At 41.3% G+C, this 23,730-nt stretch overlaps 1 protein-coding gene across 2 annotated transcripts in view; it reads right to left on the bottom strand.

Moving 5' to 3' along the window:
- The window catches only part of asap1 (ArfGAP with SH3 domain, ankyrin repeat and PH domain 1), a 168,192-nt gene extending 144,943 nt beyond the window's left edge, over positions 1 to 23,249 (bottom strand). Inside the window, exons 1-2 of one of the 2 annotated variants that reach the window (XM_062980026.1) lie at positions 22,737 to 23,249; positions 431 to 514 (exon numbers count right to left, since the gene is read on the bottom strand). In XM_062980026.1, coding sequence (XP_062836096.1) covers positions 431 to 489 — 59 coding nt within the window. In that variant the 5' untranslated portion in view covers positions 490 to 514; positions 22,737 to 23,249. The remainder of the gene's footprint in view (positions 1 to 430; positions 515 to 22,736) is intronic. The other variant, XM_008108201.3, reaches the window with a different exon arrangement.
- Positions 23,250 to 23,730: the final 481 nt, after the last annotated feature.

Raw genomic sequence — 23,730 nt, 5'->3', positions numbered from 1 at the left:
CTGCCTCCCTCCTCCACACCCACAGCATTCCCAAGGGTGGCTGGCATGAACTGTATTCTGAGAAAGCATGATTGCAATGTTCAAAAATTAAATGAACCCTATGGGCTGTTCTTACGGAAAAAAATAAATCGAGGTGAGCAATTGTTTCCCTATTGAGCCAACAACCAATGACCTCTTTCTATCCATGGACTGAACTCCTCCTTATGTTCAATTGTATGCCATGTAGGGGGGACATGTTTAAATGTTAATTGGGGCTAATGCAATTCTCAAAGTAAGGAGAGTTAAAAGATGACTGACCACCTCCAAAAACATCCCTGACTCTTAGCACATATCAATCAGATATTTCTCAACAGCATACCAGAGACTCCTCAGAAAGCACATTTGCAATGCTAGTGGACATAAAAAAGTAATTGTCTTATTGCTTTCTTACCGATTCCATAGTGAATCCCTTGAGGAAAAGCTGGAGAGCCTGGAAGCTGAAGATCTCATGTCTCATCCGTCACAAGAAAGGTACCTATAGAAACGAGCCAAAAAAGTTGGACAAAGTCAACTCAATTTTGTGCCGCATCAATCCTTCAGTCCAGAGCAAAGTTAGTTCCAGTTAATCCTCCGCTGTCACACTTTCTCAGCAGCTTATAAAATGTCCCAGTTTCTCTCCCCTCCTTCTACTTTCCTCCTTTGAGAATCCCTGCTGGGTCATGTAACCCATAGTAAGCTTAGAAAAGCCATCCTTTCTTTTCCAGTCTGAATTACTTTAGAGCAGAGATGGAAATCATAATGATGTGGGACTGCATCGCCCAGTTTTCCTCACCATGGCTAGGGCTTCTGAGAATTTCCGTACAACAACCAGACAACTCCTACTCCTGCTTTACCGAGTGAACTAACCAACGTCTGCTGCACAAAGTTCCTTTGGGGAAAGGCAAGAAAGAATGTGACAATTAAAGATGTGCAGGTGCTATAATGGGTTCTCTCCGACGGGGGTGTTAAGAAGCTCACTTTTGATGCACTCCTTCGGATATGGGTGGAACATTTCAAACGCTAAAAGCATTAGTCAGTTAAATGGTGCAGTTAATCTATTCAACACAGATTAAAATGTGGATTTTGAAATCCAGTTTTAATAAAAATCCCCAGTGAAAGTGTGCTTGGTGCTGACGGTGTTGCTATTATTATCGCTAAGTCCATTTACATCCTTTCATTTAGGCAACAAATCGCAGGTGTTCCCTGTAGAAGGAAGTTTGCTTGCAGGAGAAAGCTATCATTTTCATCAGCCAACCCCAAGATATTCCCTGCGTCACTGTGTTCGTATATTTATTTTAATTGGATGAGTAAGCAATTAAGTGGCTGCGTGGCAAGGCATTTTGGGCAGTTCAAATCTTTTAATTGGCTTGCAACTTTATTCTTGAAAAAGCAGATTAAGCAATGGGGTTTGCAATCAAAAATTCAGAGGTTGGTAGCCAGTAGATGAAGTTTGTCCAAAGCATAGACTGTGGAATACATGTAGTTCTGCGGGAATCTTTGAACGTAATTTCCCCTGGTGTTACATATGAATGGCACTTTTCCATGCATCACAGGCTTACAGAGCCAGCGTAATAAGGAAGCTTAGGATTTGGGATGGCTAAATGCCTTGGTTGATGTTTCTAACACTAATGGACATCCTAGGGCAAGAAAGGTCCTAGGTCAGAAGTTTTGTGTGTAGATTTCCTGGACCAAGTAGGTTAAAGGTAAAGGTTTTCCCCTGATGATAAGTCCAGTCATGACCGACTCTGTGGGTTGGTGCTCATCTCCATTTCTAAGCCGAAGAGCCGGCGTTGTCCGTAGACACCTCCAAGATCATGTAGCTGGCATGACTGCATGGAGCGCCACATAACTCAGGTTTAAATTCCCAGGGAACCATTTCCATACTGTGATGAGCTAACAAACAGATAATCTGATCTGATACAGCCCATATTCCAATCTTTCTTGCTTCGATCTCATATGATAGCTGGTTAATGGAAGATTCTGCTCAGCTAGACTCAACTGGTATTGAATCTCATGCCATTTCATTTCTAGGATAAAACTGACTTATTGGCCCAGTCCTTTCAAATCATGTGATAGCAAACCACTATACCAAGATGGTGCACATCAGAATATTTTGGATGGTATCTTCCATGATCAGGGAAATTGTAGTCTAGCCTATCTGGGCAGCATTCAATAAAAGAAGACTGGTTAGTTAGAGCTGACAGCTCCAATCCACAATAAATGTGAAGAGGAAAATATGCCAAAGATGTTGAACGAAAAAGAATCTGCTTCCCTCCCTCCCACCCACCCTCTCTCACTATATTATAAAATGGCCCTGTAGTTTTGAACTCATTTTCAAAGATATTCTAATGTTCCGACTCTTAAAAGGCAAAACACATTGTCTTTCCCCCCCACTTGCTCTCTGTTCTCTGACAATCAGAATATAAAAAGCAAAACAAAAACAAATAAGCAAAAGGCAGAGCCTGTTATCTCTAGAATGATATGCAAAGAGAAAATATCCTTGAAAAAAGGAATGCATTGAGGCATTGTGTAAAAAGAAAAGGAAAAGGGGGAAAAAAAGGAGTCCATTCTTCCATACTAAATATTGTCTTCATTCAGGGATGCAGAACACATGGCCTGTAAACTTTAAGCACATGAACACCCCTTGCTTCCTTTCCTACTTCATGTTGCTCTATTTGTGGTAGCCAACATTGCTTCACTGCTGACAATTTGGACTCCGAGGTCAAGGGTTTCCCATTCCTTGAGATTTCAGACCCAAAATGTGAGACAAAGAGGGGACAATATTTGTGATACCATAGGTGAGGATACTTTAAAAGGACCTGAACTACTTTTCATATCCTCCAAATGTCCTGATTTGACACAGGGACAGTCCCTATTAATCCTCTGTTGTCTCACATTTTCAGCTGCTTCTAAAAAGTTCCAGTTTCATTCTCCTTCTCACACTGTCCCCCTAGTCCTTGGCTTCTTTGGTTGCTGAAAACTGAGCCTGAAGTGTAAAATAGTTTGCACTCCATTGACTCTGCAGGGGAAGGGAAGAAAAGGGAGCAGAATTTTGTCTTAGAAGTAAGCAAACTGCTGCAGCACCTTCATCTTGCCTGGATTGAACTTCACTTTGGCTGGATCTACACTACTATATAATCCATATTATCAAAGCAGATAATCCACATTTTCTGATTTGAACTGGATTATTGAATTGAATTACATAATTTTATTGTCATCGTGCTATTGCACAATGAAATAAAATACTTTACCCAGCACACACCGCAAAACAACACACCCATTCCTCCACACCTCAACCACCACCGCACAGCACCCAGTGCCACATCAATGTAAAACCATAGAGTTCAATATAGTTACAGCTCTAGGATCAAAGCTATCTCTCAATCTGTTTGTCCTAGTCTTTGTCACCCTGTCTTTATATGAGTCTACACTGCCATATAATAATCCAGTTTAATTATGATAATCTGGATTTTATATCACGGTGTAGATCCACCCATAGTTTTCCATCATTTCATCCATTACTAAAACCATATCCTGGTTTGGAATAGAAACAGCATGCTTGAAGAAGCAGGGAGTGTCATCAGCATACCGATGGTACCAAACCCAAAACGTATGGACGACCTCTGCCAGAGGTTTCATGTATACAGTGTTCTCTCACTACTTCGCGGTTCACTTTTTGTGGATTCGCTGTTTCGCAGTTTGTCAACAAACTCTAAAAGACTATTATAAATTATAAAAAAATTACAATTTACAGCCTAAGGAAGGGAGGAAGGAGAAGCCAAAGGGAGAGAAAAGGGAGTCCAAGTGGCAATGGGAGGAGAAGGACGTGATTTATCAACACACGATTGGTTGATAAAGACTTAAAATAGTGTATAACTACTAAAATAATGTATAAATATTAAAATAAATATAGTATCCCTCCTTTGCGGATTTTCACTTATTGTGGGTGGTCCTGGAACCTAACCTAACCCCAGCGATAAGTGAGGGAACACTGTATATTGAATAGCATGGAGGAACATAGGGCTGGGCTGTGGCACAGGCTGATGAGCAGCCAGTTGCAATAAATCACTCTGACCAAGAGGTCATGATTTCGAGGCCAGCCCATGTCAGGGTGAGCACCCGACAATTAAAAATAAAAAATAGCCCCTGCTCGTTGCTGACCTAGCAACCCGAAAGATCATAGAATCATAGAATCATAGAATAGTAGAGTTGGAAGAGACCACATGGGCCATCCAGTCCAACCCCCTGCTAATAAGCAGGAAATCGCATTCAAAGCACCCCCGACAGATGGCCATCCAGCCTCTGCTTAAAAGCCTCCAAAGAAGGAGCCTCCACCACGGCCCCGGGGAGAGAGTTCCACTGTCAAACAGCTCTCACAGTGAGGAAGTTCTTCCTGATGTTCAGGTGGAATCTCCTTTCCTGTAGTTTGAAGCCATTGTTCCGTGTCCTAGTCTGCAGGGCAGCAGAAAACAAGCTTGCTCCCTCCTCCCTATGACTTCCCCTCACATATTTATAAATAGCTATCATGTCTCCTCTCAGCCTTCTCTTCTGCAGGCTAAACATGCCCAGCTCTTTAAGCCGCTCCTCATAGGGCTTGTTCTCCAGATAGTTGCATCTATCAAGTAGGAAATTAAGGTACCACTTATAAAGTGGGGAGGCTAATTTAACTAATTTATGACTCCATAAAAATCATCCAGCCGCCATTGGAATGAGGAAGTGCTGTCACAGTGGATGATGAAGCAGCTGCTCCCCCTGTGGCCGGAATTGAACATCCCCTCAGAAGAAGGTTAAATTGCCTCTGTATCTGTCTCTGTCTTTGTTCTATGTGTATATGGCATTGAATGTTTGCCTTATATGTATATACAATGTGATCCGTCCTGAGTCCTCTTCAAGGTGAGAAGGGCAGAATATAAATACTGTAAATAAATAAATAAATAACAGAGCTCCAAGGGACCTCACAGTCCAACAGCTAAGGAGTTGATCAGGAGTTCCCATCTGCACCTCCTTCTGGTTTGGTTCCTCCAAGAAAGAAGAGACACTGTAAAACATCACTCCAGGTCACATCCCAGCAAGGTAATCCAGAAGGATACCACAGTTAATTATATCAAAAGCTGTAGGGTCCAATAGAACCAACAGGATGTGTGACCCTGTCTAGGTCCTGGCTTAATTGTCCATCAATTCAGCCAACATTCTCCCTGTCCCATGAGCAGTCCTGAAACCAACCTGGATCAAAACAGCCAATTTCATCCAGGAATCTTGGAACTAGGAGATAACCACACATTCGGTTATCTTGCTCATTTTCATGTATGTTGGATAATTTCAAAAGTAGAAAAGGGGACAAATGTTGGGCTTTGGGCAGGCATGGGCAAACCTTGGCTCTCCGGGTGTTTTAGACTTCAACTTCCACAATTCCTAACAGCCTACTGGCCAAAACACCTAGAGGCCCAAGGTTTGTCCATGCTTGGTTTTGGAGAACTGGTGCTGACTTGTAAAAATTGGATCAGTGGGTCTCTTGTGGCCCAGATTCTGAACTTTCCCAACCTCTGACACAACTGTGGATATTCACTTCTGCCCATTGAAAATAGAAGGGATGATTGGGTCATATGTCATCTTTAACTGAGCAGCCAGCTTCCCTTGCATGGTTGAATGGAAGCCAGTTTAAATATAAAAATGGGGAGTGGGGAGGTAGCTAACACTGTTGCTACAGTAGCTGTCTGCAGCTATTGCAAAAACCAACTCCCTTTTATCCCTAAACAATGGACTGAATCACTGAGTTTTGACCTTGATACATAATGCAGGCAGAGAATAATTATAGCCCTGCTTTCTATGTAAGCAAACCATTTTTTTGTATGTAAAGTCTGAGAGTGGCTGGTTCACTGTATTTTTCAACAAATGTCTGCAGGGAAAGAGCATCACTTTATGCTGTCATGATCTCAGAAAATAGGAATGGGGGATGTCAGTAAGGATACAGAAAGGGAAGAACTCCGGTACAGTCGCTTAGGGGCACAGAAGTCATGTGAAAGTAAAATAACCCCCCCAAAAGCACTTTTTTAAAACCTGAGGGCAAGCTCTCTTAACATTTCTAGGTCTTCCAGCATGATTCTATGGTCAACACATACGTTGGAGAACCTAGAGATTCCTTGCGGGGTGCTCTCCCTAGATCAGTAGTTCTTAACCTGTGGGTCCCCAGGTGTTTTGGCCTACAACTCCCAGAAATCCCAACCAGTTTACCAGCTGTTAGGATTTCTGGGAGTTGAAGGCCAAAACATCTGGGGACCCACAGGTTGAGAACCACTGCTCTATATCATACATGGACAAACTTTGTCCCTCCAGATGTTTTGGACTTCATCTCCCACAATTCCTAATAGCCAGTAGACTTTTAGGAATTGTGGTATTTGAAGTCTAAAACACCTGGAGGGCTGAAGCTTGCTCATGCCTACTCTAGATAAAGTTGACTATAGAGTCAGGATCCCTCTTTCTGCCTGCTTCTTCATTGGCTTCAAAGAAGTCCAGAAACAGAGCAACAGCTGGGCAACCACTAACAAAGCAATTATTTGTCCTCCTAGCAAAAAAGATATTTAGTGGGAATATTCTGTGTAATCTTCTTGTGCATTCCAGCCTTTAAAATATAAAGAATTTGGGAAGGTGACCAGGACTGCTGAGAGCTGGCATCAAGCCCTGGACAAGATGCATCAACAAGGCCTCCTTTCTAAATTTAGTAGCAGATATTTAACCACTCACTGGTTTGTTGTGACACCAAAACTCATTTTGTAACATGTTGTTTGTTTAAGCAAACTAAGTAAAGGAACTAAGCTAAGTAAAGAGAGCCAGCGTGGTATAGTTGTTTAAGCATTGGACTAGACCTGGGTTCAATTTCCTACTCAGCCATGGAAACCCACTGGGTGACCTTGGGTGAACCACAAACTCTCTGCCTCAGAAAACCCTGTGATAGGGACACCTTAGGGCAGTGGTTCTCAACCTGTGGGTCCCCAGATGGTTTGGACTTTAACTCTCAGAAATCCTAACAGCTGGTAAACTGGCTGGGATTTCTGGGAGTTGTAGGCCAAAACACCTGGGGATTCACAGGTTGAGAACCACTGCCTTAGAGTCACCATAAGTTGGAAATGACTTGAAGGCAAATAACAACAAACCTAAGTAAGGTGCATGGTAGCGACAGATATCATCAAGTCATAGTCAAACTGATTAGCTAATTTCCGTTGGGAACTCCCTGAAGCAGCTGCCATACCTTATGAGGCTGCATTACAGACCAATCACCATTAATAACAACAACAATAATAACATTAATAACATTAATAATAATGAGGCCGGAATCGAACATCCCCTCAGGAGAAGGTTAAATTGCCTCTGCGTCTGTCTCTGTCTCGGTTCTATGTGTATATGGGCATTGAATGTTTGCCTTATATGTATACAATGTGATCCGCCCTGAGTCCCCTTCGGGGTGAGAAGGGCGGAATATAAATACTATAAATAAATCACAAATAAATAAATACTATAAATAAACATCACAACCATCAACACCAATGCATCTCTCCAAACAAGACATGGGATGAGGTTCTCCAATATTTTGTCTCCAACATCATGTCCATTGGTTACGCTATATATCTGAATGACGTTATCTTCTATACTAGTAATCATTACTTGATACAACAAAGGGAACATGTGTCTCATGCCATTTGGAAAGCCACCTTTGATGCCATTTTACTCACAGTCTGACAGCTCCTCTGGACATAAAGGAAGAAACATGCTATTATTATCATCCCCTGCTTTAAGTCACAACTGTTCTATATTCTGTGGTCATCTCTCACAGACTTGATGGCATCAGAAATGCATGCTGTCTAGCCAAAACATAAGGCCCTACAAGGCTACATTATTTGTCAAAGTTATACATCCCCTATTTATTTTACTTTATGCTATAACTCTCAATTCAAAATGAGGCATAACAACTAAAAAGGATAGGACATAAAATGAAAACAAATTCCTAATAAAATGAATATTAAAAAGAAATGATTTCAAAGCACAGTAATGGCACATGTAGCTGGAGGGCCATCCCTTTGGCCACAGACTAACCAACATGTCAAAGGCCTGCTTGAATATAAAATATCTTTCCCTGACAGTGGAAAAACAATTTAGAGAGAGCAAACGTGCTCTCCTCAGTTCACAAATGCAGTGAGCACTGAAGTTATTCCAGACTCCCAATGAATGCCCAAATTGTGTAGTAGAAAGGTGTCTCTTTTAGTACATAGCAAAATAAAAAATGGAATTTTGGAGTGAATATTTGCAAACCAAGGATAGTTGAATTCATAGATTCAAGCACCTGTGGATATGGAGGGCTGATTGTGTATCCACACTGCAAAATTATTGCAGATTGATGCCACTGTAATAGCTGTGGCTTCTTCCTAGGATTTGTAATGTGAAGAAGTGTTTTTAAAACAGTACTACTACTATCACATACCATCATGGAAGGTGGGACTGATGGCTATCCCTCCTAATTCTAGTTTTCCCACTTTTCTTCTCCATTGATCTGTTTAATTCCCCATGATCACTCATAACAAATACACCAGCATTAGAGTTGATGTATGTATTTGTCTATCCTTGTTAGAGATACACTTTGGTTCTATGGATTTAAGGCCATGTTGTACCTTTTCCCACTTGGGGAAGTAGGGGCAGAAGAACAATGGCAGCAGAGCAGTCAATCTGTAATCTTCCGACCACTGTAATTTTGGATGAAGTAAAGAGATGAGAGAAATAAAATCAATTACAACAGAGGTGACCAATTCTGGGAAATTAAGGAGAACCTAGAAAGTCTTGTACCCCACAACAAACTGCCCCACATCTCAAGGGAGCTTTGGAAGGCATTTTCTCTATGAATATAGTCCTCCCATGAAGCCCATTTAGTTCAATCCATTTCCTTTTCTTTCATGACTGTATCTGGCCTTAGAATGGTTCTGCTACTTCCAAAAACATGGAGAACATGTTCCTCCATGTCCCCTTGAGATTGGTCACGTCTATCACATTTTTTCTGGTCCTGCTCTTTTAAAAATGAATGAATTAAGCAAATAACTTCTGCCCCCAACCTTTAAACTGGATATAATAGTATTAGAATGATCCATATTTCTGTTTCTTAATTCTTGTGTTAGAAATTGTGTTGAAGGACCACTTCGGGTGGGAAAATAAATACAGTACAGTCCATTTACCCATGGGACCTGTATCCATGATTTCACCTACCCACATCCAACAAAATATGTCCTCTCTAGATCCTTCAGGTGATTCTTTAGCATCCTTCTTTTGAAAGTTACAATAAAGTTGCATTGAAGGACACTGCAAATTCCTGCAGGGTAATGTGTTGTCGAAGGCTTTCATGGCCGGAATCACAGGGTTGTTGTGTGTTTTCCAGGCAGTATGGCCATGTTCCGGAAGTATTCTCTCCTGATGTTTAGTCCACATTTATGGCAGGCATCCTCAGGGGTTATGAGGTCTGTTGGAAGCTAAGCAAGTGGGGTTTATATATCTGTGGAATTAATGTCCATTCAGTGGTAATCAAGGTGGCCAATTGCAACAATCACGCTTGTCTCAAAGAGACAAGAGTTCTTTCTCCCATCCTGGACATTCCAGATGTATGAACCCCACTTGCCTAGTTCCCAACAGACCACACAACCTCTGAGGATGCCTGCCACAGATGTAGGTGAAACGTCAGGAGAGAATACTTCTGGAACATGGCCATACTGCCCAGAAAACACACAACAACCCTGCAAGGTAAATTTGATAGGTCTTCCAGCATACCTTCATGATATATTCCTGTGAAGTTGATTAATTTCAGTATGTTTTACTATTTTCCATGTTTTTTCTGTTTCTGAGGTAAGTTCAGGACCATATCCTCACACTATAGTTTATAAACAAAGATCTGCCAGAAAGCAAGGCAACATTCTTTTATACTCTCATGCAGTGGTGGTTGCTAGATTCCATATTATGACAATGATGAATCTATTGTACACCTGTAAATGTGCTGCAAATGTACATCATACTTAATGGCCATCTAGGTTGGCAATTATGGAAGATGTAGTCCAACACATCTTGAGGCTCCAGTTTGAGGGTTCGAAAAGAACTTTATTGTCTCTACCCAACAAGAATAAAACACAGGAAACTGCCCATAGAAGAACTGTAATTAGAGAGGGTGACTGCCATCTAGTGGCTAAGCCATGGGAAGGGGTTATCCACCCTCCCATGTTCTTACTGGGCTGAAGAAGGAAAAATAAAATTAAATTACTGTTTCATAGGTAGTAGAGTAACATTTGGAATTGTTATTGTGCTACAAAAGCTGATCTAATGTTCTATCTTGGAGTGTCAACTTTTCAGTCAACCTCCAAAGAGGATTCATCTAATATTTAACTAATTCTTTAATCCTGCATCAACAAAAGGGAAAGAAAAAATGGCAACCCTGTTTTCTCTTGATCTCTCTATTCTCTATTCTGTTAATAAATAATGTGTTTACACTGCTTTGCTCAGAATCAGATACTGTACTTTAAAAATACTTTTAAATATGAAATATGTACAAAATGTCCCCTAGTTTTTCAAACAGCAAGAATGTTAAAGGATGGCTAGTACAGAGTTAGTTTCTTCATATTGACATGGCAGTGAATACATGAAATGATATCTAAGTACACACAGATAATGCTATTGTTTAAGAAGCATTGGCCTATTTCATGAATTCAAAGCACTCTAATTTCTTCTTATTATGTAGTTGCAAAGCTAGAAATGAATAAATTTGATAGCAAATAACTACTAGCCATCCGTGGGTTGGTGAATCTTCTCCAGGTTTTAGTCCAAACTTTAACTTCAAGGCATTGGAGTTATTTGTGGGAAAGCATTTTGCATGGTTAATGAAAAGTTCAGAGTAAAATCTGGAGTGGATTCATTGCTCACTGACATAAAAGTCTCATTTTCCCCTCATGTTTTACAATTGCAAATTAAATTTATCCTGAACTTTTGAGATTTGTTTAAAACATCTGCACAAACATTTGTACCAACATGTTTCTTCCATTTTTTGTGAGAGAAAATATGCATTTTCAAAGAATTTCCCTAATATAATGCATTTTTAAAACAATGTATTAGGGAGAAAAGCTCATAACTTTGGATAAAGAACAAGCCAGGGAAATATGATTGGGACCTTTAAAATATTGCTTGGCACAGAGACAATAAACTGAGAATATTTTCTTTCTCTTGTATAATATTTAGAACCTTGAAGGTAAATGGTTGAAGATTCAAGGGGAAATATTTCTTCATGCATGTCTGAGCCTTTACGTTGTCTGTTGACTTATGGTGGCCCCATGGATTTTGTAGGGTTTCTTAATGCTCAGAGGTGGTTTTGCCAGCTCCCTCCTCTGAAATATAGCCCATAGTACCTGGAATTCACTGTCAATCTCCCATCGAAGTACTAATGAATGGGCCCTGGAGGGTTGGAAAGTATGAAAGATTTAGAGAAAGACCATCTGATCCAACATTCTTCACTCTTTTGTGGTCCGGAATAGAGCTGGTTTCTTAGGAGATTTGATAGAGGTTACATATACTGTGGAAGAGGAGTTTGGTATTAAGTTTTTTTTTTTTTGAGAGGTTTGCATTGTTCTGAGGTCTTGAGAATCAAGTGTACCTGGCCTGGAAGCAGAACACTGCCAAGACAATCATCCCTATCTCCATTTAACCAGATGGCCTAGCCTTCCAAGATTTCTGCTCTTAGCATATGGACATTTCACATAAATTTAATGGCCAGTTGATGTCATTAAAATATTCCCTGTGGGTTGTCGAAAGCTTTCATGGCCAGAATTACTGAGTTGTTGTGCATTTTCCAGGCTGTATGGCCATGTTCCAGAAGCATTCTCTCCTGACATTTTGCCCACATCTATGGCAGGCATACCTCACAACTTCTGAGGATGCCTGCCATAGATGTGGGTGAAACGTCAGGAGAGAACGCTTCTGGAACATGGCCATATTCCCTGTGGATTTGTTTAGTTTTTGTTTGATATAGAGCATCCATATTCACAGTGGATTTAAGTTCAAGTTTTAGACGTTACAGATCTCCCATTCTGGTTTGTCTCAAAAACTACTCTGATTTTGTGAAAAGCCATGTGGATGTTGTTACATGGATCTGAGCCCAACACATACCAGCTGCTGTGCCGTCACTTCTTTTCACTCGGGTACTTCTTGCTGTAAATTCCACAATGGATCAAATGATAATCCAGTCTTGTAGTCTCTGGGATCATTAACACAATCCAAATTGGGTTCAAATCAGCCCATGAATTTCCTTCTTCAAAGGTTGCCATCTCCCACCCTGGCAACATCTGTGTGGTATGCAAAAGCTACATCTTTCTTGGCATATCCTTCTATTATGCTTTTTGGAAAACCCAAAGCTGCTCATTTGAAAAACAAAAACCCTCCTCCCTTTTCATTGCATGAGATCATCGGATATCCTATCCGCTGCTTCATATTCCTTTGCAGAAGTGTTGAATATTTTTCCCCAAATTTAAGACTTTTCCTATTGTTAGCATATTTTAAATAGTTTAAAGGGAGCTTGACCGATTACACACAGTTTTGTCCTGCAGCCAAAGAAGAATTAGGGGAACAGCTGGGGTCCGGCCACTGCAGCCCCTGAAGGATTTGCTACCTGAGGCAATTGCTTCACTTTTCCAAATGGTAAAGCCAGCCTTTTCAGAGGTTCATTTGAACACAGGACCTCCTTACGTATATGGTTCACATACTCTACAAGTCTTCATATTTGGCAGGAACAGTTCTGATTAACCCTGAACTTACAATGGCTCCAAGATGAGGGTGCTTCGACAATGGAGAATTAATGCAGTTTGACACTATTTTTGACACTACATGGCTCAATGTTGTGAAATTTTGGTAGTTGTGGTCTTGAAAGGTCTTTAGCTTTCTCTGACAAGGCTCCTTCTACACTCTCATGTAATCCAGATGACCAAAGTAGATAATTCACTTTATCTACTTTGAACTGGAATATATGAATCTGCACAGCAATATAATCCAGTTCAAAGCAGAATTATCTGAATTCTATATGGCAGTATAGAAGGGGCCAAATAGTGCCAGTGCCTCACCAAACTACAGCTCCTATAATTCCATTGTATTAAGTCATGATAGTTAAAGTGGTATCAACCTGCATTAATTCTACAGTGTAGATGCACTCTTAGTTCAAAATGCAAAAACAGTTGACCGTCAACTCAAGAGCAGGGAGGTGAGGAGGTGCCCTTCCAAAATAGGCTCTGGCAAAAGCAAATTTCTGCAGCCCCTCCAATTTCTATGTTCTTCCTCATAAATAGTATTTTCCAACTTGTCTGCACTCTCTTATTGACAAAATGTGTCCCAGCATTATTCTGTGAAATGTTGGCAGGTATGAGCTCATGCTAGATGATTGACTATTTGGTTTCCCTTGTCCTGAAGGCGGATATTAATCTAAATAACTTCCTACCGACATCACTGAGGACAAAATTAACCATCAGCTCCATCATCTCATGACAAGCCACTTGGTGAGTGGTTATTGAACATGTGCTTTCTGTGGATGCTCTGTTGGAGCGGGGTGCCTGTTCCCCTTCACAGAAGGCTTGGGTACGGATTGGGTTACTGCGTTTGGCAAAGATAAGCAGGACACCTGCTGACCCATTCAATTATTAAAAGGAAATGTAATTGAGATATGCATCTCATACAAGGCACGCTTCGCAGGAGTTTCTCTGATGGCAACCCCCTCTCCTATTTGAGTTGATCCTTCTGCACTAACTAGGAAACCCTTCAGTTCCAATGTCTTTCACACAAAGCAGAATGGGACAAAAAAAATGCTGAGTAGGGCCCCTTGGACAGTATCGTATAAAAACCAGATTATCTGCTTTGAACTAAATTATATGGCAGGGTAGACACATATAATCCAGTTCAAAAAGGATTATGTGGGTTATCTGTTTTGATAATCTGGATTATATGGTTGTATAGAAGGGGCCAGAATCACATTGGAGGGCCTAGAGATTCCTAGGTATAACATTTTAAATCGAATCCATGAATACTCAAATATGCAAAAATCAGAACTGGAAATGTGGAGGAATGTAGGAATGTCTGTAGTATAGATAAAAGTAAAGGTTTCTCCTGATGTTAAGTCCAGTCGTGTCTGACTCTGGGAGTTGGTGCTTGTTCCGTCCCCCAGGACGATGGTTTGCCTTGCCTATTGGTCGTTTGTTTGTTTTCCCTCCTTTACATTTTGTTTCAGCCTCTGGCTGCAAAGGCCCAGGAAAAGTGACTTGGAGTCTACAAGAGCTGGCTGCAGTCTTCTTTGCAATGATTGGTCAAAGAGTACAACGTCTTAGGACCGCCCTTTTTTAACCAGGGTCTAGTCTCCATTTTGGAGCCTCATTTTGGCTATAGTCTTCCAACGTGCTGCAGCTGTGCAAAGCTAACTGGGACAAATCATCCTCAAAACCAGGCCAATCTAAGCCTATCCAAATTAGATAAGTATTGAATTATACTGATCTGGAATAGAAAATCTAATTAGAGGAGCAAGGTTATTCCGTCGCTTCTAGAACTAATCTTTGCTGTAAAGATAGGGAAGGAAAGAGTTTCTCCTATTATAGACAGCGTGATTAGGGTGTAGTGGTTTTATAATCACCTTTGCCTTCTGGAACCAGGGATAATTCTGTAACTAAAACCTATAGAAATTTGTTTCATTTTCTGTAACTTTAAGATCTGTGCCAAGTTTACAACTTTGTATGAATAAACATCCTTTTTTTTTGAAGTTTTCCAGACTCAGTCGTTCAATATTTTTAGGACAGCTTATAGGGATTTGCAGTTCGCCCGGATAAAGGACGGCACGTTTCAGCTTTATAGTTTTTTTTATTGTCTGGCGGACGGCACAGTGCTCATCTCCATTTCTAAGCCGAAGAGCCAGCGTTGTCCATAGACACCTCCAAGGTCATGTGGCCAGCATGACTGCATGGAGCGCCATTACCTTCCCGCCGGAGCAGTCCCTATTGATCTACTCACATTTGCATGTTTTTGAACTGCTAGGTTGGCAGAAGCTGGAGTTTACAGCGGGCGCTTACTCTGCTCCCCGAATTTGAACCTGGGACCTTTCGGTCTGCAAGTTCAGCAGCTCAGCGCTTTAACACACTGAGGCACCGGAGGCTCCTGTAGTATAACATCAAGCAAAGGGCTGAGTTGGATCTTTCTCTATTCAATGGATGTTTTCGTTTTGTAGAGCATTCCTGGACCTCTTGAGTCATTTGTTGGACAAACAAGCCATTTATTGGACAAATTTCATTTCAATCTGATTTCCACTTAATAAATGGTTCAAGAGTTCTTAGTTCAGAAATTTCCAACGTCTGTCTCTAAGGCCAGAATGACCCTACAGTTTGACACTACCTTAACCGCCATGCTTCGAAGCCATGGAATTATGGGAATTGTAGATTTCCAAATTGCAAATCCCATGATTACACGGCTTTGAACCATAGCAGTTAAAGAAGGTTCAAACTGCATTAATTCTATAGTGTAGGTGTAGTTGCCTACTAAAGACTGGTTTAAGTATACAAGCAGGATGAAATGCATTAAGCTTTCCAATAAAAAACAATTTTTAAGTATCTTGAAATGTGTCTTCTTTCCAGTGAGGCATCTGTAGCTATCTAATTTTCCTGGAAAAAGTTATTGTATTTATGGCAAAGAATTTACATGCAACAAATCAAATAGCAAAGTCTGCTCTTTGCTAGGGTAGGGTGTGACCCAAAGGAAATACCAAAATACCACCAGAAAGCCTATTCCCACAGTATATTCAGCCTAATCAAAACCAGAAGGCCTTGGCAATGGCTCTTGAAGAGGGTTTCTCTTGCCAGATATTTGGATCAAAAAGCATCAGATGAACTCCAGAGATTCTCTCACTGGCAATAATGGATCTCCCAGGAAAATCACAGCTCCACCAAACAGATGCTGGGGTTTCACTGGGTTTTTCAGTGGCAACTGTTATTTCCCAAATAAGGTTCCTGTCAATGGGAACCAGAGGAATGAATGAATGAAACACATGGAGCTATTCTGTCTGTGAATGTTCTAAAGATCCTGCAAAAAGCATGTGTGATATTGGTGGGGAATGCCTAAATCCACAAAAGAGTGATACCGTTTTTGATCAACCAAAGGGCAGAAAATACACCATGCAAGCATTTGAAACTCCATTAGCCTCTTCATCTGAGCAAGACTAAAAACAATACAAGAGGAGAGCAGCAATCTCATAACTGAGTCTTCAAAGTGTTTTGGACTTCAACTCCCAAAAGTCCCTGTCAGATTGGCCAAGAGTCAGGAATTCTGGGAACTGAAGTGGAACAAAGTTAGAGAATGTCTGGTCTAAAGCAGTGGTTCTCAACCTTTGGTCCTCCAGGTATTTTGGACTTCAACTCCCACATTTCCTATGAGCTGGTACTGCAAACAAAGGGCACTCTTGTGCTTGACCATGCGGGGGACTGGGGATGAAAAATAATAAACCCAGAGATTCAGTCACAGGTCTTCCATATTCAATATGTTTTGGCCTCTACGCAGGGCCGGCCGGAGATATTTTTTGATGTGAAGCGGGGGTGCTGAAAAGCGCCCCCGCCACCGGCGCCCTGGCCCCGCCCAGCGTGCCCTGGCCCCGCCTCCCACGCTGCGTGGGAGGCGGGGCCAGGGCGAATAGTGAGGGGGGCGGGGCCAGAGTTGGCCCCGCCCCCGCCCAGCGTGCCCTGGCCCCGCCTCCCACGCAGCGTGGGAGGCGGGGCCAGGGCACGCTGGGCGGGGGGGCGGGGCCAGAGCTGGCCCCGCCTCCCACGCTACCCCCGCTCGCCCGTCTGGCCATTTCTAGCAGGCCAGAGTTCAGCGGAGGTTCCTCCAGGCCGCGATTGCGGCCTGGAGGAACCTCCGCTGAACTCTGGCCTGCTAGAAATGGCCAGACGGGCGAGCGGGGGTAGCGTGGGAGGCGGGGCCAGCTCTGACGCCGCTCCCCCCCCCGCCCAGCGTGCCTTGGCCCCGCCTCCCACGCTGCGTGGGAGGCAGGGCCAAGGCACGCTGGGCGGGGGGGGGGGGAGCGGCGTCAGAGCTGGCCCCGCCTCCCACGCTACTCCCGCTCGCCCATCTGGCCTTTTCTAGCAGGCCAGACGGGCCAGGGCGCACTGGGCGGGAGGCGGGGCACCGTCAGGGCGGTGCCCCGCCTCCCGCCCAGCCTGACGGCGCCCCCCCGGGCCTGCGCCCGAGGCGGCGGCGTCAGGTGCCTCATTAGTGGGGCCGGCCCTGCCTCTACGAAATGAAGATAAAATAGGGTTTTTTACCACTTTATAGCTATTATGTGAGTTGGAGTTGTTATGTATTATGCATCTTTTATTGATACTCCATATAAGCATCCATATTGGGGCATATCCTCCATATGCTCCAGTCTAGTGAACACCCTGGAAACATAAAAAGACATTAAATGTGCAGCTCACATTTGTGTGGAAACATTTCACCCAATTGCCAATTTAATGTTGCATTTTTTGTTCCCATGAAAAATGGGGCTGGGCTGTGGCGCAGCTGGCTAGTAACCAGCTGCTATAAATCACTACTGACTGAGAGTTCATGAGTTCAAAGCCCGGGTCGGGTTAAGCCTCCGACCATTAAAAAAAATAAAAATAGCCCCGGCTTGCTGTTGACCTAGCAGCCCCGAAAGACAGTTGCATCTGTCAGGTAGGGAAAATTTAGGTACGCTTTATGCGGGAGGCTAATTTAACTAATCTACAACACCATAAAACTGCTCATGAGGAAAAGAATGAGGAAGAACAGCCACCTATGGATGGTGAAGCAACAGCTCCCCCTGTGGCCGGAATCGTGAAGCTGGAAAGATGTTAAAAAATGCCTCTGTGTCTGTCTAAAACTGAATGTTGTCTGTCTGTTGGCATTGAATGTTTGCCATATATGTGTTCATTGTAATCTGCCCTGAGTCCCCTTCAGGGTGAGAAGGGCGGAATATAAATACTGTAAATAAATATAAATACTGTAAATAAATATACTATGAAGTCTGAGTCCCCTTGTACACTGTGATATAAAATTCGGAATATCTGCTTTGAACTGGATTATATAGCAGTGTAGACTCATGGTTCAAGCAAGTAATGTGGATTATCTACTTTGATCATCTGGATTATATATGGCAGTGTAGAAGGGGCCTAAGATCCTACATTGAAGTGACCTTTGTATGATGCATGATACCATACATGTAAAAACCACAATGAAATACAGTATATACTGTAAGATGTATAATGCCATTCGTGAAATTTAACATAGCTGAGACTATGAAAAGTCTATTTTCCTCTCAAAGGAGATTGTTTGTCACTGTATTTATTATTTTGTCCATCTTAATAAAATAGCAAAAAAGTTCAATAAATAGACAGCTTGCTAATTCTCCCATTCTGATTCGAAGACTTAAGAGTGCTTAATGGGAGTGTTAATGCTAACTCTGCCTGTTTGGACTATACCATTGAACATTACTTGAGATCCAAAGCAACTAGGTGATAAAAGTGACCTTCAGACGTTTACAGATTAATTGATAGATGGCAAAGAAACCTCAGCCTCTGACTCTAGACAGGTGGGATGGGGATGCCATGCCTGGGCCGTGCCACACAGTCATATAACCCAGAATATCAAGGCAGATAACTCACAATATCTGCTTTAAACTGGATTATCTGAGTCCACAGTGCCATATAATCCAGTTCAATGTGGATTTTATACAACCGTGTAGAAGGGGCCTCTGTTTCAAGAGCATAACTTTATGCTTATGGAATTACTGTATATACTTGAGTATAAGCCTAGTTTTTCAGCCCTTTTTTAATACTGAAAAATCCCCCCTCGGCTTATACTCGGGTGAGGGTCCTGGTTGGCTTATATTTGGGTCAGCTTATACTCGAGAATATATAGTACATTTATTATTTTTCTCTATTATTATTGGTATTATTACATTTATTATTTTTCTCTATTATTGTTGCTACTATTACATTTATTTTACTCTATTTTTATTATTTTTATTAATACATTTATTATTTCACTCTGATCTTATTATAATTATTGCATTTATTATTTTACTCTATTTATTATTACATGTATTATTTTCCTGTATTTATTATTATTATTATTAGGTGTATTATTTTACACTGTTATTATTAAAAGGTTACATAAGCACGTTTACATTGAAGAATGTGAAAATAGTGATTTGATCAGAGTTGGACAGTCTTATCTTAAATTTGAGCTTTATGTAAATATTCAAAAACATTTAACCTACTGATGCCTCAATTAATGTAATTTTATTGGTACAGTAGAGTCTCACTTATCCAACATAAACGGGCAGGCAAAACATTGGATAAGCGAATATGTTGGATAATAAGGAGGCATTATGGAAAAGCCTATTAAACATCAAATTAGGTTATGATTTTACAAATTAAGCACCAAAACATCATGTTATACAACAAATTTGACAGAAAAAGTAGTTCAATATGCAGTAATGCTATGTAGTAATTACCGTATTTACGAATTTAGCACGAAAATATCACGATATATTGAAAACATTGACTACAAAAATGCGTTGGATAATCCAGAACATTGGATAAGCGAGTGTTGGATAAGTGAGACTCTACTGTATCTATTTTTATTTCTGAAATTTACCATCCTCGGCTTATACTGGAGTCAATGTTTTCCCAGTTTTTTTGTGGTAAAATTAAGTGCCTCGGCTTATATTCGGGTCAGCTTATACTCGAGTATATACGGTATATGGGAGTCATGCAATGTGAATGTTGTACAATCAGATGTGCATATGCATGGGCAATCCACAGCAATGCACATGTGCACAATGCACATCCATGATTAAATGCACAATGCACCTTTATGCCACACAAAAGTCTATTTCTACAAGAGATGAATTATGGAGGTTGTTTATCAAACAATGGGTAGTGTTCCATTATCCGGATGGAGGCCAAAAGAGACAGAGAAGGATAGTCTATTTTTGGGGGCGGGATCAGTTGAAGGAGGAAATTTTTCCCCATGTTTTCCTATTATTTCCTCCCACCCATGTCTCTGTCGCAGAAACAACCCTCGTTTACGAAATGGGAAGAGGAAAGAGAGAATATCCAGTGAAAATGGGGGAAATGGTTTCTCCCCCTTCAACCCGATTAAATGGACTATCCGGTTACTGTTCTAGTACTCAAAATTGTCCAATTGGTTCACTATGAGAATTTGCTTAAGCATAAAAGGATTCCAATCAAATATTTCTCATTGGATCATAGAGGCTCATTGACTGAAGCCCAAATTGTAGGGGAAGGGAGTAGGGGCAGCTGTATTACATAAACACATCCTGATCCACCAAGAACATCCATTGTAAAGAGTTTCAGCAGATCTAACCGCATGAGCAAAGATCCATATGTTGGATAAAGCTGCAATGGCCACATTTCAAAAATCAGTTTCAGTTTTCCATGTCTAAAAGCCTGACCACCCTTACTTCCTTCATGAAATACATTAGCAACAAGAATGGCATGGATGCAGATCGATGCAGGAAGGAAAATAGCTTACATTTGGAAACAACATTCCTCTGTTTTGCTGCCAGAACGCATATGCAAAACTATAGCAAGTAACCCTCGAGACTATCATCTGGTTTGTTAGAGCTATTTTGTTTTTTGAGGGATTTTTTTTTTTGGGGGGGGGGGGGGGTTGAAGTTCCTTGAGCACAGATTAGTCAATTCAACTGCAAAATGATTCTACTGGCAGACTTCTCTTGAGACCGGATCTACATTATATGGTAATTATAGACCATATAATGCAGTTCAATGCAGTTAACTGAATTATATGGGTGTATATACTGACCACATAATGCAGTTTGAAATTGCATTATACGATCAGTGTAGATCCAGCCTGAGTCTTGACCAGCAAAAGCCAGCTCAAATAGATACCACTTTGTAGAAAAAATGAAATGAAGGGATGGGGAGACATTCATAAAGTTCAGCAATGGCACATCTGTTCATAAGTGAGACAGAAATAATAATAATAATAATAATAATAATAATAATAATAATAATAATAATGGGAAGTGTTCGACTTGTGATTTTGTGATATGAAATCCAGCATATCTATCTTGTTTGCTGTGTCATAATAAAATTATTATTATTATTATTATTATTATTATTATTATTATTATTATTATTTTATTCCTATACCCCATCGCCATCTCCCCAAAGGGACTCAGGGCAGCTTACATGTAATAATAATAATAATAATAATAATAATAATAATAATAATAATAAATGTGGGGCCCCTGGTGGCACAGTGTGTTAAAGCGCTGAGCTGCTGAACTTGCGGACCAAAAGGTGCCAGGTTCAAATCCCGGGAGCAGAATGAGCGCCCGCTGTTAGCCCCAGCTTTTGCCAACCTAGCAGTTCGAAAACATGCAAATGTGAGTAGATCAATAGGTACCGCTTCTGTAGGAAGGTAAAGGTGCTTCATGCAGTCATGCCAGCCACATGCCCTGGAGGTGTCTTTGGACAATGCTAGCTCTTCGGCTTAGAAATCGAGATGAGCACCAACCCCCAGAGTCGATCACGACTGGACTTAATGTCAGGGGAAACCTTTACCTTTACTTTAATAATAATAATAATAACAATAATAATATATCTCACTTTCCACCCTTAAAGGAGACTCAAAGCAGCTAGGACTTTGCCCTTGGTCAGGAATTTTCCCATTGATGGGAAATGGAAGGAAATGTTGAGTTGGACCTATCTTTTTGCTATTGTGAGCTTCACATGTGAATTACAGAAAATGTAAATGCAGAAAAATCAGTGTTAATATCATTTCAAAAATACAGCCTAACTTGAAACCGCATGGAATAAAATATTTAACATTTGGTGCAGATGCCCAATTCTTAAGAGCAGCTCTTAACCAATCTCTTTGAAAGTTGAGTGAGTGAAAATTGCTCATTGATTAATTTCATAATACTTTTATGAAAAATGTAAGATCTCCCCCTTAAGAGTCTGATGTAAAGTTTTGCACCATTAGCGGAATGATTTCTTTTCCTTTGCATTTTTCCTGCTGCCTAGTTCTCAGCAGGAAAGTCTAAGGCTGAATCTTACCCCTTCTTGGCCCCTTGCATTCGCTCCAGGTCTTCTCTCTAACTCAGAAATATTTGAAAAGACAACAGAGAGAAACATGGCATGTGCATTGTGCTAAAACTACACTGGAGCTGATCCGCAACAGGCCTTGGAAGAATGCAGATAACATCCATCCATAATGATCTAGTGGGTTGAATTGGAGAATGCAAACACACACAATTTAAATACTAGCTTTCTGCCAATCTCGAGGCAATGGGGTTGTACATGTGGCTTTTTTTGCAAACCCAGCTCTGTAAAAAAAAATGCTCACAAAAGCAGTTTTTAAAAATTAATGGAATTCCTCCCATTCCTCCTAAAAGCAGAAATATTGGACCAAGTTCAGATTTGCAGAGTGAAACATCAGTTTTCTACAATAAAAAAGCATGCAATTGCAGGCAGTTAATGTACAAATAAATCAATGTAGCAAAACAGTTTCATTGCTGCCAATTTGCAAGTACAAACAAATGATTTGAGGAAGATAGGCAATGTTGGTGCCAGCTTTTTCTTCCTTTGATGTACCAACCAAAAAAGCAATTTTTGAAAACTCACCAAGACTTGTCCAGTTGGAACTCCCATTCCAGAAATGCCCGCCAAAATGAAGGCCATCATTCCATTGTTTTCAATGCTGCAACTCCCTTCCTCAAGGCAGCTGGAAAAAAGGAAGAGAGAGAAACCATACTGCAACAATGATGATGCTTCCTGGGGCGTTTGTATTATATTTCCTTGCTTGTTTCGAATGACAAAAAAGTATTCCGAAATCCAGGGCTCCACAGATGTTTTCTGGAGTTTCAAAGTTTTGACTCACATCCATAAAAGTCCTGACTGGTGTGGAGACACAAATACAATTAGGAAGGCAGCAGGAAGGAAAGTCTACCCATGTGAGCAGAAAAACTCCTGGGCTGGGGGCAGGGAAGAGAAGGCCACTCACTGGACACCCCTTGGGCTGATAGAAGAGATTTCAGGAAATCCAAACACTTGAACAGGAAATCTGAACGCTGGATAAACATTCCATAATCTCCACTGTTAACATGCAACCTCTCTGGTTAACCCTTTCCCCGCTCTGGGGCTGGACGTGAAATTCAACCAGACATGCTTTTGTGTAACTGGATCTCTCTAAGGTTTCACAATGCGCTCGCCTGTGTCACCAGTCAGGAAGCATTTCTTCCCCCAAGCATCTGGAAGAGGTTTCCCACTCCTCTATTGTTCTCCCACTTCTACCTGGCAAAGTTGTGGTTAAAAGGGTGACAATTTTTCTGTAGTTAATATTTTCCATTGGGCAGGCAGGCTTGCAAGGCTGCTCCGATTTGCAGCAGAAAAAGGAGCACTGGATGATTTATTGGCTCTGTTGCGTTCACCTTGCTCCCTCCCCTCCCCAGTCAATGATTCCTTTTTGCTCTGTTTCCATTTAATAATTCTCCCGCTCCCACCGTGGCTTCTCTTTGCAGGCTTTTGCATCTCATTTGCACAGCCTGAAATATTAATTTCAGAGGCTCGGTGGATGATTTATTTGATGATCATTGCGGCCCACTCTGTTGAGTAAGAA

Source organism: Anolis carolinensis, chromosome 4 (genome assembly GCF_035594765.1).
Source record: "Anolis carolinensis isolate JA03-04 chromosome 4, rAnoCar3.1.pri, whole genome shotgun sequence".
Classification (NCBI taxonomy): Eukaryota; Metazoa; Chordata; class Lepidosauria; order Squamata; family Dactyloidae; genus Anolis; species Anolis carolinensis.
The sequence above is the reverse complement of the archived record's forward strand: the minus strand, read 5'-3'. Positions and strand labels throughout refer to the sequence as shown.